This window comes from Charadrius vociferus, unplaced genomic scaffold (genome assembly GCF_000708025.1).
Source record: "Charadrius vociferus isolate BGI_N301 unplaced genomic scaffold, ASM70802v2 scaffold82, whole genome shotgun sequence".
Classification (NCBI taxonomy): Eukaryota; Metazoa; Chordata; class Aves; order Charadriiformes; family Charadriidae; genus Charadrius; species Charadrius vociferus.
The window spans coordinates 4,643,447-4,657,504 of record NW_009647401.1 but is presented as its reverse complement, the minus strand read 5'-3'; the positions used below and the strand labels follow the sequence as shown (position 1 = coordinate 4,657,504).

Sequence of the window (14,058 nt, the reverse complement as noted above, 5' to 3'; positions counted from 1 at the left end):
TCCATTCCATTCTCATGTAAAAACCCAGTTGTTTTGTCTACATCTTATTGTGAGTTGTGAAAGTCATTTAAATGCAGTTTTAAGCCCATGCTGGGAACAGTGGGGAAGACAAAAGAAGGATCAGGCAAGAAGGATCAAGGAGGATGGAAGAAAGCTCAAGGGTTCACAAGAGAAGTGAAATCCATGGAGGTGAGGAAGGAAATAAATCTCTCTTTCAAGCCATCACTGTCCTTCTTATGCAATCTTATGTGGCCTGTGGTGGTCTTTCTTTATGTATTTTATTGGATTAAGCAAGCCAAAACCCAGAGCTGGAACATTCCTCTAAAGCCCAGAGAATTACACTGGAGACAAATTTACTCCCCTTGACTTTGGTCCTGTGATTCTTAGATTAACTAGCTACCTGAGTTAAAGCATGATTCATTAGCAGGGTTAAACGCAGAACCTTTTCTGTGTCTTTCACCTCAGTCACTAAATGCATCTGTAACAAAATCCAGAACAGCTGGTTTCACATATGACACTGAACAGCTCAGGGACTCGATCACAGAGGTCATATCTCTTGCCACCCTCATGATCCAGATTGCACAGGACTGCTTTTTCTCTTCCCCAAAATACTCTGGGACTTAATCTTGGCGACCAAATGCCCTACCAGGAACTGGAAAATATTGTTGGAAAGAGAACTGTCAGTGTGGAAGTTCTGACCCTCCATGGATTTAGCTGGTTGTTCCTGTGTTTTGAAATATTGTAAGCTGTGTGGCCTTGCACTAGCTTGGAAAACACCGGTAAAAGATAGGGGTGTCTAGAATTCACATCAATGTCTGACATTAGAGCAATATTTCAGGCTTTTACAAAACATGTGGTTATTGTGTTAATTTATAGTGCCCATGAATTTGATGTTAACAGGCATTCATGCTCAACGTTGCCTTGCATGACGTTTGTTTGCAATGTTTTATTTTTGAGCTTCTACATTTTGCAGAGCCGCTGTGGCCTGGCCTTCAATTTCACAGAAATGAGAAGCATCAATTTTATGTTGTTTTGCGGTTTAGTCTGGAAAAGAAGATAGTGGTGGGGATTAAATCAAGTGATCAAAAATAAGCAAGTGCTTAAATGCTTTGTTGGAACTGAACCAGGATAATAAACCTTGGAAAAGTGCATGTTTTGCTGAGGATCAGCACAGAAAGTCTAATTTTAGTTAATTAAAAAATGATCTTGGATTCTTTCTTTTATGACAAGTTTCCTAGCACTGTTCATTTGTACTGAATCATCTTTTAATGCATGCATCCATGTGGTTTGAATATGACACTCCTAGTATTTATCTAGTTCATTATTCCTGTGCTATTGAAATAGTGCCTCATGTGGCCTTTATTTCAGCTCTGTGTCTGTACCGCCAAGCTGCAGTAGAAAGACAAAGCATGCCAAAATGAAAAATAAAGCAAGGACTGTGAATTGCCCGCTTCTCACTATTCCCTTGCCCCAGACAAGGTTTATCTGAAGCCCCTTGTTAACCCACCAGCTAACCCAGGAATCCATTTGCCTTTTCACAGGCTGATTGGGAGTAGTGAAGTGCAAGCAAATTTTAAGATATTTTCGGATAGTTGGATGCTGAATTACAGGATTTCAAATTGCAGGATGTATTCTCTAAAATACCAGCCAAATAGCTTAATCTTATCTAACTTGATAGAAATGACAAGTTTGGGAGGCTTTTTTAGGTGTGAAAAAGGTCAGAATAAGGAAATAAATGCTTTTGCTGTAATGAGACATGGCAATGTCAGTGGGAGCTTCTTAATTATTTTAGGATTCCATTTTGCAAAGAGCAGAATAGCCTTGTTCAACCCTGAGACTGAACTTAAACTATATTCTGAGGTGCACACCTGAAATCGGGGACGTCTTTTTCACTGACATCTGTGTTCCTGTTTGTAGCTTTACTTTTAAGTATGTGAATGAGGGAAAGTCTTGGCAGATCAGGCCAAGGGCTTTCCCTTCTGAAAGACAGAGCCCTTGGTACTGTGAAAAGAAGGAGTGAGAACACCATGCCCCAGCCAATATTCCTGTGTCTCTGCAATGACGGTGGCTCAATCTGCTTTTGCTGAGCACAAAGTTTGGCCCTCCAAGAACTACCTAGAAAAGGCAGGGGACTACCTGTGTTTTGGCATACTATGCTCCACTTGAACAGCAATTTGAGTCAATATTCTGGTTCTCTGGATTATATAAATATCTCTTTACTAACAGTTGTATGTTAATAAACCTATTGACACAAAGGCACTGCTCAAGGGGAATGGCTCCTGTGCATAAAATTGGGGATAGTTTTAAAGCTCAACTCAGGTTAGTGAGCATCCACTGGCCAAAATTAAGCATTTTGCCTCCAGACTCACTTTATAAAAAAATCTCGAGAATGAATATTGCTGTGATTCTAACTAATAATTGGGCCTAACAATCCTCTTTTGTTCCACAGGGATATTATCTTCTGTAAAGTGATGCACTGTCCAGTATGTCTAGCATAACATCTCGTACAAGCTTTCACATTATAATCAGGGCTGCCTATCATTAGCCAAATTTGCCCTTCTTACTTTGTAGGTCAAGTGTTGCATTTAAGCATTCAGTAAATAATAGTGGCCTTTGATAATCATATCAAAGACAATGAAAGATTTTACATTCGTTTCCTTGACTGTGTTCTGGGAGAGAAGATCATTGTGACACTGAAATCTGTGAAAAAGTTTTTAGGGCATATGACAAGCTTCATAAAATCCAGTTTCCTTTGGGAGAGAGGGCTGGGAAGAATTTTCCAGAAGCAAGCTGATCTTGGGCCAGCTTTGTGTAAAAACTAGAACTGTCAGTAGGACTCCAAGTGCCAAGACAGTGTTTTATTTCACTCATAGAGATTATCAAACTAAAACATGTATTATAAATCACGAGAAAATAATTATGCCAGAAAGGTAAAAATGTGCAATCGCATAATTTACCAGCACTGCTGAGGAAAGGGTAGACTGGCAGCCAAACTGCAGAGATGATGGCCGGATGGTAAGTCAGTGCATGCATGAAGTGAGGAGGCTGTTTCTCCCCATGGCATCTGAGTTTCTGAGTCATATTGAGCTCTGGGAGGAAAGCCAGGGAAAGGGGACACAGGAGGGCACCCAGCTTCTGTTGCCTTTGATCAACCCTAAGTCAGAAAACTGTTAGCAATGAAGGAGAACTGAAAGTCACTTTGTGGTGGGTGGACCCAGAGCCTTCACACCTTCCTCCTTGCTGCCTCCCTCCAGCACCAACTGAAGCAAAGAATGAGCAGCAGTGGCTAGTAAGGGACTTAAAAAAATGGATCATTGCAGGCCTCTCACCAAATAAGTCACTGCTGTAAAAGGTTGCTTATCCTTTCCACTGGAAGTTTTCTAAAGTATACACACAAATCTCTGTTTTGCGAGAGCAAAGGCTTAAATTGCTCCTAACTGCTGTGTCCTAACAGCTCTTTTCTGTTGTGCACCCTCCCAAGGACCAACATTGGCCCTTGGATACTGGAAAAACAGGTTCATTTACTCTACCCAGCTGGGTAGTTTCTCCTCTCCATACTTTTTAGAAGTGAAATATGTGATAATCTGAACTAATTCACGCACAACTTCCTCGTGAATTACAGCCTCTGGCTTCTGCAGTCATTCCTCTGCAAATGCCTCAGAGGATTATCCTGGATTCAATATTCTGAACAAATAAACACCTACAAACAGGAATACACATTTCAAGTTTTAATTAAAAGGCCCTTTTTGTGGATGATGGTACTTGATATATTATAATAAGTACATTCTCTCTTGAATGCTTGTTTTCATTTTTTTCTTTTTCTCTCCCTTTTTTTCTTTCTGCTTGCCCTGCACGTTGTTCTGTTTTGACGGGACAATATAAGTGTCTATATAACAAAAGAGGAGAGAGAGACAGTGGCTGTGAAATCCAGTTGCAAACAAAATTGTCATCTTGTACATCAGTTCAAATCAACTTCTATTAGGGGACCTGAAAAGAGGTACTGACTATCCATGCCTACCTACAGTTAAGCTATGATGCATCCTACAGATGTATTTGCTGCTCAGTACTGTTATTGAGCAAGATGGGCCACAAATCACATTAACTAAGACAATTTTACCGTTCCTAGATCCTTATACATCTATCACTTCTTGCCCAGTAATCCTTCAGATGGGAATCACTGTCTATAAGAAAGTTCTTGTTTGTGACTATTCTTTCAGGCTGAAAATGGACAGTAACTGAAGATCACTAAAACAGATTTAAGAATATATTGAACAGCTTGCATGAAACAGGAAAACTTATACCAGGCATTACATTTTTTTCAAGCTCATGATGATGAAAATTCCAATAGTAAAAAAACCCAAAGTGTTAAAATGCAGGCTCTATCCTCCTATTCACTATCCTCCTTCTCAAGTGGCCCAGAAAACAGGGGAAGGTGGTAATGCGTCGGTCTCACGGTCTCTTCCCCCACACCCCTCCTGCTGCTCTAACGTAAACTGGAGGAGGTGCAAGTGAAGGGTGATTTCCATGGTCCGCTGCAAGGTTCCTTAAAAAAGCACATGTGAGTGTTCAGCCTGTCTAGTGATGTGATAGCGACACAAATAGTACGAACACTGGACAACAATTTTTATGTACTCTGATACAGCCTCAGAGAAAAAAGGATCAAATCCCACTTGTCCTAACACATGTTACTTCAAGGAGTCGGCCTAAGGGACTAACCATTAGAAACAGAAATGTAGTGTACCAGAAGAAAAGAAAAAGAATTTAAGGTTTGCCACACCACGTCAGCTCCTTTTGGATCATCAATGGTACCAGGTATGCTGCAAGCAGTAGACATAAAGCTGCTCGGAAGCCATAGAATAAAGTACATATTGCCTTTGCCCGCAGAGATCAGGATGCAGCCAGAGGCATGAGATTAGCTGAGGCTTCACCTGACTCCCCTCTCTCTCAGCAATAGAGCAATTCCGCTCCTTTTAATGTGCACACACCAGGTTTGACTTGACCCTTGGCAGGCTGGCACTCTGCTGGCAGCTTACATGCTCTCCAAAGCAATATAGCTGCTCATTTGCTCCATGTCTGCCCGTTATTAATTTTGAGCAGCCAATTCAGTCTCATATTACGGGGCAGAGCCAGAAAGACAAATGGCTCTCATTAAGCAGAGCCATTGATTTTTAACACCGGTCACGATCGTCTGCTTTGGCCCCTTGCACAAAACCACGGGCTGAGTTTCAATCCACTTCTCTTGCATCATATCTCTTTTACCTGATTTGGAAAAGGACAAACTCCCTCTCGCCCTGTCTTCTTTCCAGCCTAAGCATCCCTCGCTTTTGCCAGCCCCGAAAATCTCCTTCACCGGAGCTGCTGCGAAAGCCTTTGCAGGGGTTGCCTTGCGTGGGTGCTGGGCACAGTGCCAGGGCGCTGCTGGTGCGTCACAGCAGCAGGTTCCTCCAGTCCCAAATCTCAGCTCTGCCCCAGTTCTGTGCACCCTCATGGGTACACACCTCATCACCAAGCACACCGTGAAGGCTTGTGCCACCTCCTGCAATGCGCCCTTTGAAATCAAGGGGAACCAGCGCTGGAGCTGGCCTTTTGTGAGATGTAGTTGGCCATCTGGCTACTTGTATTAATACCCAACAGAGCCAGAAACCAGGGAAATGAAAAACCTGCAGGGTTTCATAAGCCTGGTAAAAAAAAAACTGGTCTTGGCAAAGCCAGTCACCAGCCATGTCCCTGACTTCCTTCTCATGGCAGCTTCGCAGTGGCTTGCTTGCATCCTTCTCCAACATTGATCATTCATTACACGTTCTTCGATGGTCTGCCTGCATTACTGGTGGGATAATCCCTTCCTTATCTTCCCTTGGACCTCGTGTTGCTAACAACCCAGTCCTCCCTTTCAAAGTCTTACATACTTCTGCCTACTTCCTGCCTAAGCTGTAAGTCCACTTAATCTCTTTCCAGAGTTTATACCTCAGAAACTTGAATTCTTTCAAGTATTGCAACGGCCGCTTTCTAAATCTCACCATAAAGAACTTGATCTCACACAATACAGGTATAGGAAAGGAAAAAATGCTAAGCAGCAAAGGAATACCAAGGGAATCTAATATTTCATTAATGAGAGCTGCTGAGCAGCTTCCAATTTGCTTCTGCCTCCTGGCAGGAATAAGGTCAAAACAAGGACATTTTTCATTCATGTACCTCACTTGAATGTTGAGTACCCTCAAGCTCACAGTATTTCTCCAATGTTCTCAGACGTTTCTGCTTCTCTGATGTAAGTCTGTTAGGTTTTTTCTAAATTATTTTTTATTTACTGCATAGCTGTAGAGTAAGGAAGTAAGGAAGAAATCAACGAGGGTTTGAGACATCTCTTTGCCCAAATATAAAGCTCATTAAGATGGCCATGTTGGCTCAAACAAAAGGGCCACTCAATCAGTCTTTTACCCTGCCTCCAACAATAGCCAGTAGCAGATGCTGAGGGAAAATACATAAGAAAAGGCCCATACAGCATGCACAGTCTGTCCTTCTGCCTATCTGTAGGTTAGGAAACGTGAAGAAAAATGTTGGGGATTTATTTTTACTACTGTGAATAATAGTTTTTGATGGATCTTTTTCCACACATACAGAGAAGTATTGTTTTAACACCCAGCATTTAATCATTTTAACCCACTAATACCTTTCACATCCAAAGTATCTTGTGAAAGTGAGTTCCATAGTTGAAATATTCACTGTCTGAAAAAGCACATCCTCCGGCCTCGTCTAACTTCTGTCCCTGGTCATTTCACTTGGATTCTTTTGGTTTGTGTCTTAAAAAATATAATAAAAGCCTCTTCTCTGTTCCTCTGTTCTCCACTTCAACTGTTGCCTTCCACTGTACATCATCTAAGCTGAAGAGTCCTCATCTGTTTAATTGCTCTTTGCAGAGCCCATTACGTACCTTTGTCCATGGCTCAACTGGTTCTGAGTTGACCAAATCTGCATGCAACGTGACAAACACAGAGGCACAACAGGCACGCTTGGTGGCACATTCAGTATTCCCTTCCTAATCATTGCCAAGTCTGTTTGCATCCACGACCTCTTCCTTGGGGGAGCTGATGATGTCCATGGACTGCCCACAGAGGCTCCAGCGCTTCTGCCCTGAGCAGTGGTGGCATGCTGGTGTGGGTACCGGTGGCTGGTTTTCTCCCTATGTATTACTTCGAATGTGTTGATAAGGAATTTTTTGGGGGGCAGGGAGGAGGGGAGGTTTGGACCCTCTTTTCAAGCATAGGCTGATTTCCCCTGTAAAATGCCACTGTTTATGCTGGTGAAGGCAGAGCATATAGCTGACTTTGGGAATGCGCAGGTTAAATTTCATCAGCGCTGCGTGCACACAGCGTGCAAGGTAGCAGCAGTCATTATGAATGGGGGCCCAGACCTAGTTAATGGCTCCCCAAGAGAAAGCCACATCCCCGCTGCACCTACAGCAGCTGCTGCTTTTTGGCACAGGTACAGAGAGCAAAAACAATCCCAGAGAGGTGCTAAAAGCAAAGAATCGATCGTTATCACTTCCTCAGCTTGGGGAAAGGAATAAACAAAATGTAGTAAGTCTCAGATTTCGACGAAGGATCTTTCTCCGCGGGGAATAAGCCTATCCACTCCTCACCAGCTAAGCAGAGGTCGGGGCCATGCCAGAGGAAGTAGCTACCATTAGCAGACACGAAGAATGGATCTGGTTTGTGGGTGGGATCTGTCTGAACTAAATAGCTGGTTGAAATAAGAGTAGCTAAGCACTAGCGTGGCTGATGCAGATGTTCGAGTATTTGGGTTTCTTAACAGGAAAACAATACGTTTCAAACCACCAGACAGACTGCAGTCAGCCTGAAAGGGCCAGTCTGTCCTTGGAAAAATGCACGGCAGTGGAGCTGCCGCAGTGCCACACGTTTCAGCTGTGGCATGAGCCATCCCTCGGTGCCTGTAACGCTGCTGAAGCTCATCTAGCTCAGGGCTGGCCCAGGCCGGTGGGGCCGCCATGGCAGCCCATGGGACTTCATCCTCCTTGCTCAGTGCCTCTCACAGCAGCCACTGCAAGTTGCTTGGCCGCAAGAAGATTCTTGAAGAAGCAAATACAGACCAAAGTACCCACAGAACAAGCTCATTCCTGAAGGTTGGTTTATGCCCAGCCGAAAGCGGGTTTGAATTCTTTCAAGCTTTATTTTAATCCTGTCTAACGTGACTATGCAGACCTCCTTTGCCAGTCTTGGTGTACCATCATTTTTCCAGCTGAGCTCGGCTGCTGGCTGCCAGGGCATCCCATGGAGACAAACTCCAGGGTCCGTGCACACACTGCTGAGAAGGGCTCCTTTGCATCTTGCTTACTTGCTGCTCTGCATTTCGGCTGGCAATCCCTGTTGTGACATGTTGTATTGGCTGTGACTAACGATATGTATGTCAACAGCCTTGGTGCCGGGGAGGGGCAAAACACAGTGATGAGATCCCCATGTGTTGGCAGCGCCTGGTTTTGCTGGGGCGCAGGGCTAGCTGGCCTGACAGGGAAAAACACCTGCTTGAGATGCCACTTCTCTTCTTATTTGCTTCCCCCTCATGTGTAGAAACCCCCCAGAACATGCCCAGGGCATTACTTTAGAGCAACATTTGTCTTGTGAGCAGCAAGTGTATTAAACTTTGCTGTGATTCAAGTCAGCAAAAAGAGAAAAGCCTCTCTACAGTTGCTGTGGCAGTGGCTGTGGTATGACCCTGTGCCACTTGACTATGTGTAACTGTGTTAGGCCCTTATGCAGTGCCATCCTGATTCTCTGGAATAAAATCACCGCTTTGCCAGGAGAGTCCCACTGTGGGACTTAAGCTCTTTACATTTTTCCTTAAAAAAAACCCAACAAACCAATAAAAAGCCCCAACCAAGACATGGCCAGCTCCAGAAAACATTGTTGAATTCAAATCTGTGGTACAAAGAAATCCAGAGTTTGCTTGAATATACTCTGTTGACTCAAGGCTCAGGGGTTTTTTTCCCCCCTTTCAGTTGATCCTTTCTACTGTCCTTCCACAGCACGTTTTTTTCTACCTTTGCCAGTACTGTCGCACAGGAATCCCACAAGCATCCGAAGGGATATTGCAGGATGACACACACTTGCACATACAGGAGTGTATTTTTAAAATGTAACTTTAAGACTGCCCAGTGTAAGTGTCCTGAGAAAACTCCCATCTGTTATTTTGCAGAAACAATATCACAGAGGAGGAATTTGTAATGGCCACGTCGAAGGGTCTGAAGACACAGTTCATCCACGTGTAACTCTGTTCTTGTGCCGGTCATCTGCTAACCTACAATCCTTCTGTGCAGCAACCTCTTGCTAATGCATCTTGCCTATGAGCAAAAGGAGGGTGGAGGGTTTTTTTATTTGGTTGGTTTTCGTTTTCTAGTAACTAGGAGTGAAGCAGAAATGTGGTGTCTTTTCTAGTTTTGGGGTTTTTTTTCTCTTGCTATCAAGGTGGTTACACTGCCAGTTCTTCATGCCTGAATTTGTTTTTGTGGGCTAGCAACACCAGCATTTAGATCAGCTGTGGCATGGTGTGATATGAAGGAGCCAAAAATCAGGTGGTCTCTCTTCATTTGTACCTTAGCAATCTCATTTGTATGGAGCGGAGAGCTGGAATAGCAAACCTGCTTCGGTGTGGCAGGTTGATTTATAAGGTGGCATAAACACACAGTGCCGCTCCAAGGCTGAAGATTACTTTGGTTTGCTGCCCCACTTCCATTAGCATTAGGTCACTTGGGAGTTATTTAGTCAGAGCTCCCTTTCATACACAGATGTGCAGTCAGAGCTCCCTTCCCCGAGGCCTTACACGTTTCCCTGGTTCCGTGTGCTGCTCGCTTGCTCGCGTGGCGCCTGGCAGCGATGATGCCCTTGTGGTGATGGTGACTGCCGCACACGTTGCTTGCGGAGCGTGGATGGTCCTCTGAGGCTTGGGCTCACCCAAGCCTAACATCCTTGAAAATCACCTTATTCTTTCAGGTGGCCTCACCTGAATTCGTGGGCTACCTAAATTTACAGCAAGGAAAGCCATCCTTTTGAAAACAACATCTTTTTTTTTTATTCTTCTATTTCAGTGTCCTGGCTCGTCCTGAGCGAAATTTTCCCCGGTGGGATCAGAGGACGGGCCATGGCTTTGACATCTAGCATGAACTGGGGTATAAATCTCCTCATCTCCTCGACATTTTTGACTGTAACTGGTAAGATTTCTCCATGTCCTTCAAGTCGACACTGTCCTAGTTGGCAAAATTAATAAACAGCACTGCTAGAATTGCAGCCATGATGCGCCAGGAGCCAAATTCAGATCTCTGTTTAGGCACTGTTTGCTAGTGTAACTTCACCATTTCGACTACGTCTTCCTAAGTTTGTGCTAGTAATTACAGCTGCACAGTGCTGCCTCTCAGAGCACCTTGCACATCAGCTCCATAGGCTGTGCAGGTTGAAAACACATAATATTTAGGATTTAGTCCTGCATCTTCTGAAGTCAATGGAAGTTCTGCTCTAGATTAGAATGCAGCTTTTCAGATCAAACATTTTTAAAGACCATCCCATTGAAATCATTCCTTTTTGCAGGAATGTCCTGACTTCCAGAAAATTTCCTTTAGAAAAAGGTGTCTTTTTAAGGTTAAAATGTTTCATGTTTTTATGCAAGAGACTACAATATAGTAACTTACAACGTGATGATAAACAAGGGAAAAGGTTAAATGCTGATGTTGAAATTCGTTGATTGGCAAATATTTTTTTCTAATTTTATTTCATAAGAAGATTTGCAAATTTTATTTTTTTGTCTTATTCTGAGGAAAATATGTGGTGAAAATCAAAATATATAAGGAAACAGAAATTCCAGGTTTCCTTTAACCCTACATTACTCTCCACCAGAGGCAAGCAATCAACCCACAAAAAGTTGAGGTGCTTTTCATGCTGTTAGATGCATTTTGAGACAGATGTGAAAATGAGTGTGACCTGTGACTAAAATGGGTTTCACATTGGTGTTTTCTTTTCTTAAAAAAAAAAAGAAAAAGAAAAAAAAAGAGACACAGAAAAACCCCTGAGTACTATCTTGCTTAAAACTAGGGAAAATGCGCCAGGTCAAAGCCATTTTGTCCTCACTAGCACTTTAGTTAGATCAAAGCTCCTCTTCAGAAGCAAATCATCTAGTTGCCCCCACTGTGTTTGCACCACAGAACTGCACTTCTGAACCGCAGAAGCTTTTGGACAAAACCAAATCAGAAAATGCACAGTGAATGCACTACAGCTGTCGACACTCGCTCCTTCTTTGGACCAGACTAGAGCTACTCCTAAGGAAATGTCCCCCCAAAACAGACAGTGCAGACCTCAGGTCTTCAGCATCAACTGTTTCAGCTAAAGGTCTTCTTCTATCATGCAGCATTCCTTGTTAATGCGCACACAGCCCTTATTCTGGTCTCAGTTTCAATGAATGTAAAGCCGCAGTAACTCTATTGGCTTAGCTGGGTCTAATCTGGATTTGTGAAAGTGTAACTACAGCAAATCTGTGTTCCTGTTCCTAGTCTATGGCAGAAAGGCAGAACTGGAGATTCTCTCTTCAAATGAACTTGCAGGGGTGGGTCACGGCAGCCAGCAGTACCTACACTTAGGTATCTGATGCAGAAGATACCAGCTGGATTGGCAACTTCAGCTATAATTTTTAGCTCATGACCCAACTGAAAACCATCTCAACTGTCTGGCTTAGTTTTAGCAGGGAAAAGTGCTAAGGGGGCTGCGGCAGCCTGTTGGGTTTGTGCGTGCTTTGTGTGTGCAGAGTGCATCCCTCAGCCTGACGACCCACCTGCCCCTGGTCTGTAGGCTCCAAAAAACACTAGTTCTTGGCTCGCCCCATTAGGAGTCCACTCTTGGGTCCCTTTCTGGCACAGGACCCGTGACTTGCAGTGGAAACGCTGCGAACTGACAGACGGGGAGAATTAGCTGGAGACCAATGCAACAGTGTTGAGAAATGCTTGGGTTTGCTCCATGAAAGAACGTGCATCAAAACACGGATGGAAATTCAAGGCGCTGGTGACCCCCAGTGCTTTTGCACAAACCAGTAACAATGGCTACTCATTGTTTTCATCCAGAGTGACCACAAACAAAATAAATCAATAGGTTTATGCTAAATGGGTCAATATGGGTTCTTCAGTTTTCTTTCATAAGGACTATTAGAAAAAGCAAAAGCACTCTTCTTTTTCAAATTATAGCCAGGCACAAACAAGTGAGCCAAGAGTAACAGCCTAGCTTCTTTCTAACTTCTCCTGTGCGCTAGGGGCTATAAAAATACAGCAACAGAAAAAAATGAAAATATTTGAAAATCTAAAAAGACATGTTTTCTTCCTTTGTAGAGCTCATTGGCTTGTCCTGGGTGTGCTTCATTTACACAATAATGAGCCTAGCATCCCTGGCTTTTGTTATTGTGTTTATACCAGAGACGAAAGGATGTTCTTTGGAACAAATATCCATGGAACTGGCTAAACAGTAAGTACTGCATCCCCCAGGTGCCAGAGGGACAAAGCCCTTCAATGCCACATGCTCAAGAAAAGGAAACATGCAGGGTGGTATTTTTTTTTCTGGAAAAATCAGATTCTCTCAAGGCTTTAGCTTGTACGTGTTGATCTCAGTGGCCAAGCAAACATTTTGTTGGTGCTGAAGGACTGGCTCTAAAGGGATGGTGGTTTCCAGCACCCCTGTGAGGAGTGCCTGCAGCCAGGCCTTGGCTCCCCAGCACTTTTGCTGAGTGGTGTTCCCAGAGAGGAGGACAACTATCTTCTCACATTTGTGTCTCGGCTTCCATGCAGGAAAAGGGACGGAGAGAGAGGCCCTATCTCAAATACTTTAAGACACCATATGAGCTTTCAGAACTCTCCTGAATGGCATTTTTTTGTGCCTTTACCGAGTCCTGTGGCTCATACCCCCAAAAAGGTTCTTCCAGTGTATTTTGTGTCCCCACCTCACCACGTAAAAAGGGTAGAAGAGCGATGAGAGGGAGCGAGTGTTGGTCATGTGAACGCTACGTGCCTGCTCCTTTAATATGACCTATTCTGACTGGTTTTGTGTCTTTTGACTCTGTCTTTTCTCATCCCTCAGAAGTAGAGTGGCCCTTTGAATTACATATGCCCAACAAAAGTAGCACATCAATTTGGAGAACAGAATTAAACAGTCTGCTGACACATGCGCTGTTTACTTACAATTTCCAAATGCAGGTGTCATTGACCATACATTAACTGGCAAACTTTACTATCAGTTTGTGACTGCCCCGTTCTTTTTAGTTGGTTTTGGCCATAAAAAAATAGAGAAAAAACTAAGCAGCCCTGGTTTTTAAAATGCAGCATCTCCTGATCTGTTCAAAGAGCTGCTGGATGGCAGCCACTTGCTTTTTTGGTCTCATCTCAGAACTTATCAGCATAATGAATAAAAGGATAAAGAAAGGATAGGGGAAACAATTCAGCAGACAAAAACTTTTGCTGGGCCGGTGGCATGCTTCTCCAGGTGAGGCAGCATCCTCGTGCTCATCCCCACACTCAGGCTCCATGGGGCAAGGCAGACTCCTTCACTCTCTCTCTGCCGACGAGCTGCTGCCTGTCCGCAAGACAAGAGACACTCAGAGAAAAGAGGCTTGAAGGCACAGGCAGAAATATCCAAACTGAAAATAAGACATGTACTTTTTGACGGTGGACGTAATCAATGCGTGAACACCCTGGTGTGATGGGTCATCCTGTATTTGGGGGTTTTCAGACTACCAGAGATTTTTTTATTTTTTTATTTAAAAGAAAAAAAAAAAAAAGGTACGCTGCAACTCAGCCGGGCCTGAAGAAATTCGTTTATGGCTTAGGAAAGAGCAATTATCCCAGCGCCGAGAGCCCGGAGCTAATCGCGCTGCCGGAGCCCCCGGGCTCTCCCTCGCAGCGGTCACTGCTGTCGGGACCGAGAAATTGGCGTTTCTGGGTCCGGTCTGCGCCGCCTCCCCCCGGCCAACCCGCTCCTCCCTCCTCTAAGAGACACCCAAACCCACGGGGAGCCGGAGCAGGGG

General features: G+C 44.0%; 1 protein-coding gene across 1 annotated transcript in view; it reads left to right on the top strand.

Moving 5' to 3' along the window:
- The window catches only part of SLC2A12 (solute carrier family 2 (facilitated glucose transporter), member 12), a 55,528-nt gene that overhangs the window by 41,006 nt on the left and 464 nt on the right, over positions 1–14,058 (top strand). Inside the window, exons 4-5 of the mRNA XM_009880204.1 lie at positions 10,097–10,219; positions 12,374–12,506. Coding sequence (XP_009878506.1) covers positions 10,097–10,219; positions 12,374–12,506 — 256 coding nt within the window. The remainder of the gene's footprint in view (positions 1–10,096; positions 10,220–12,373; positions 12,507–14,058) is intronic.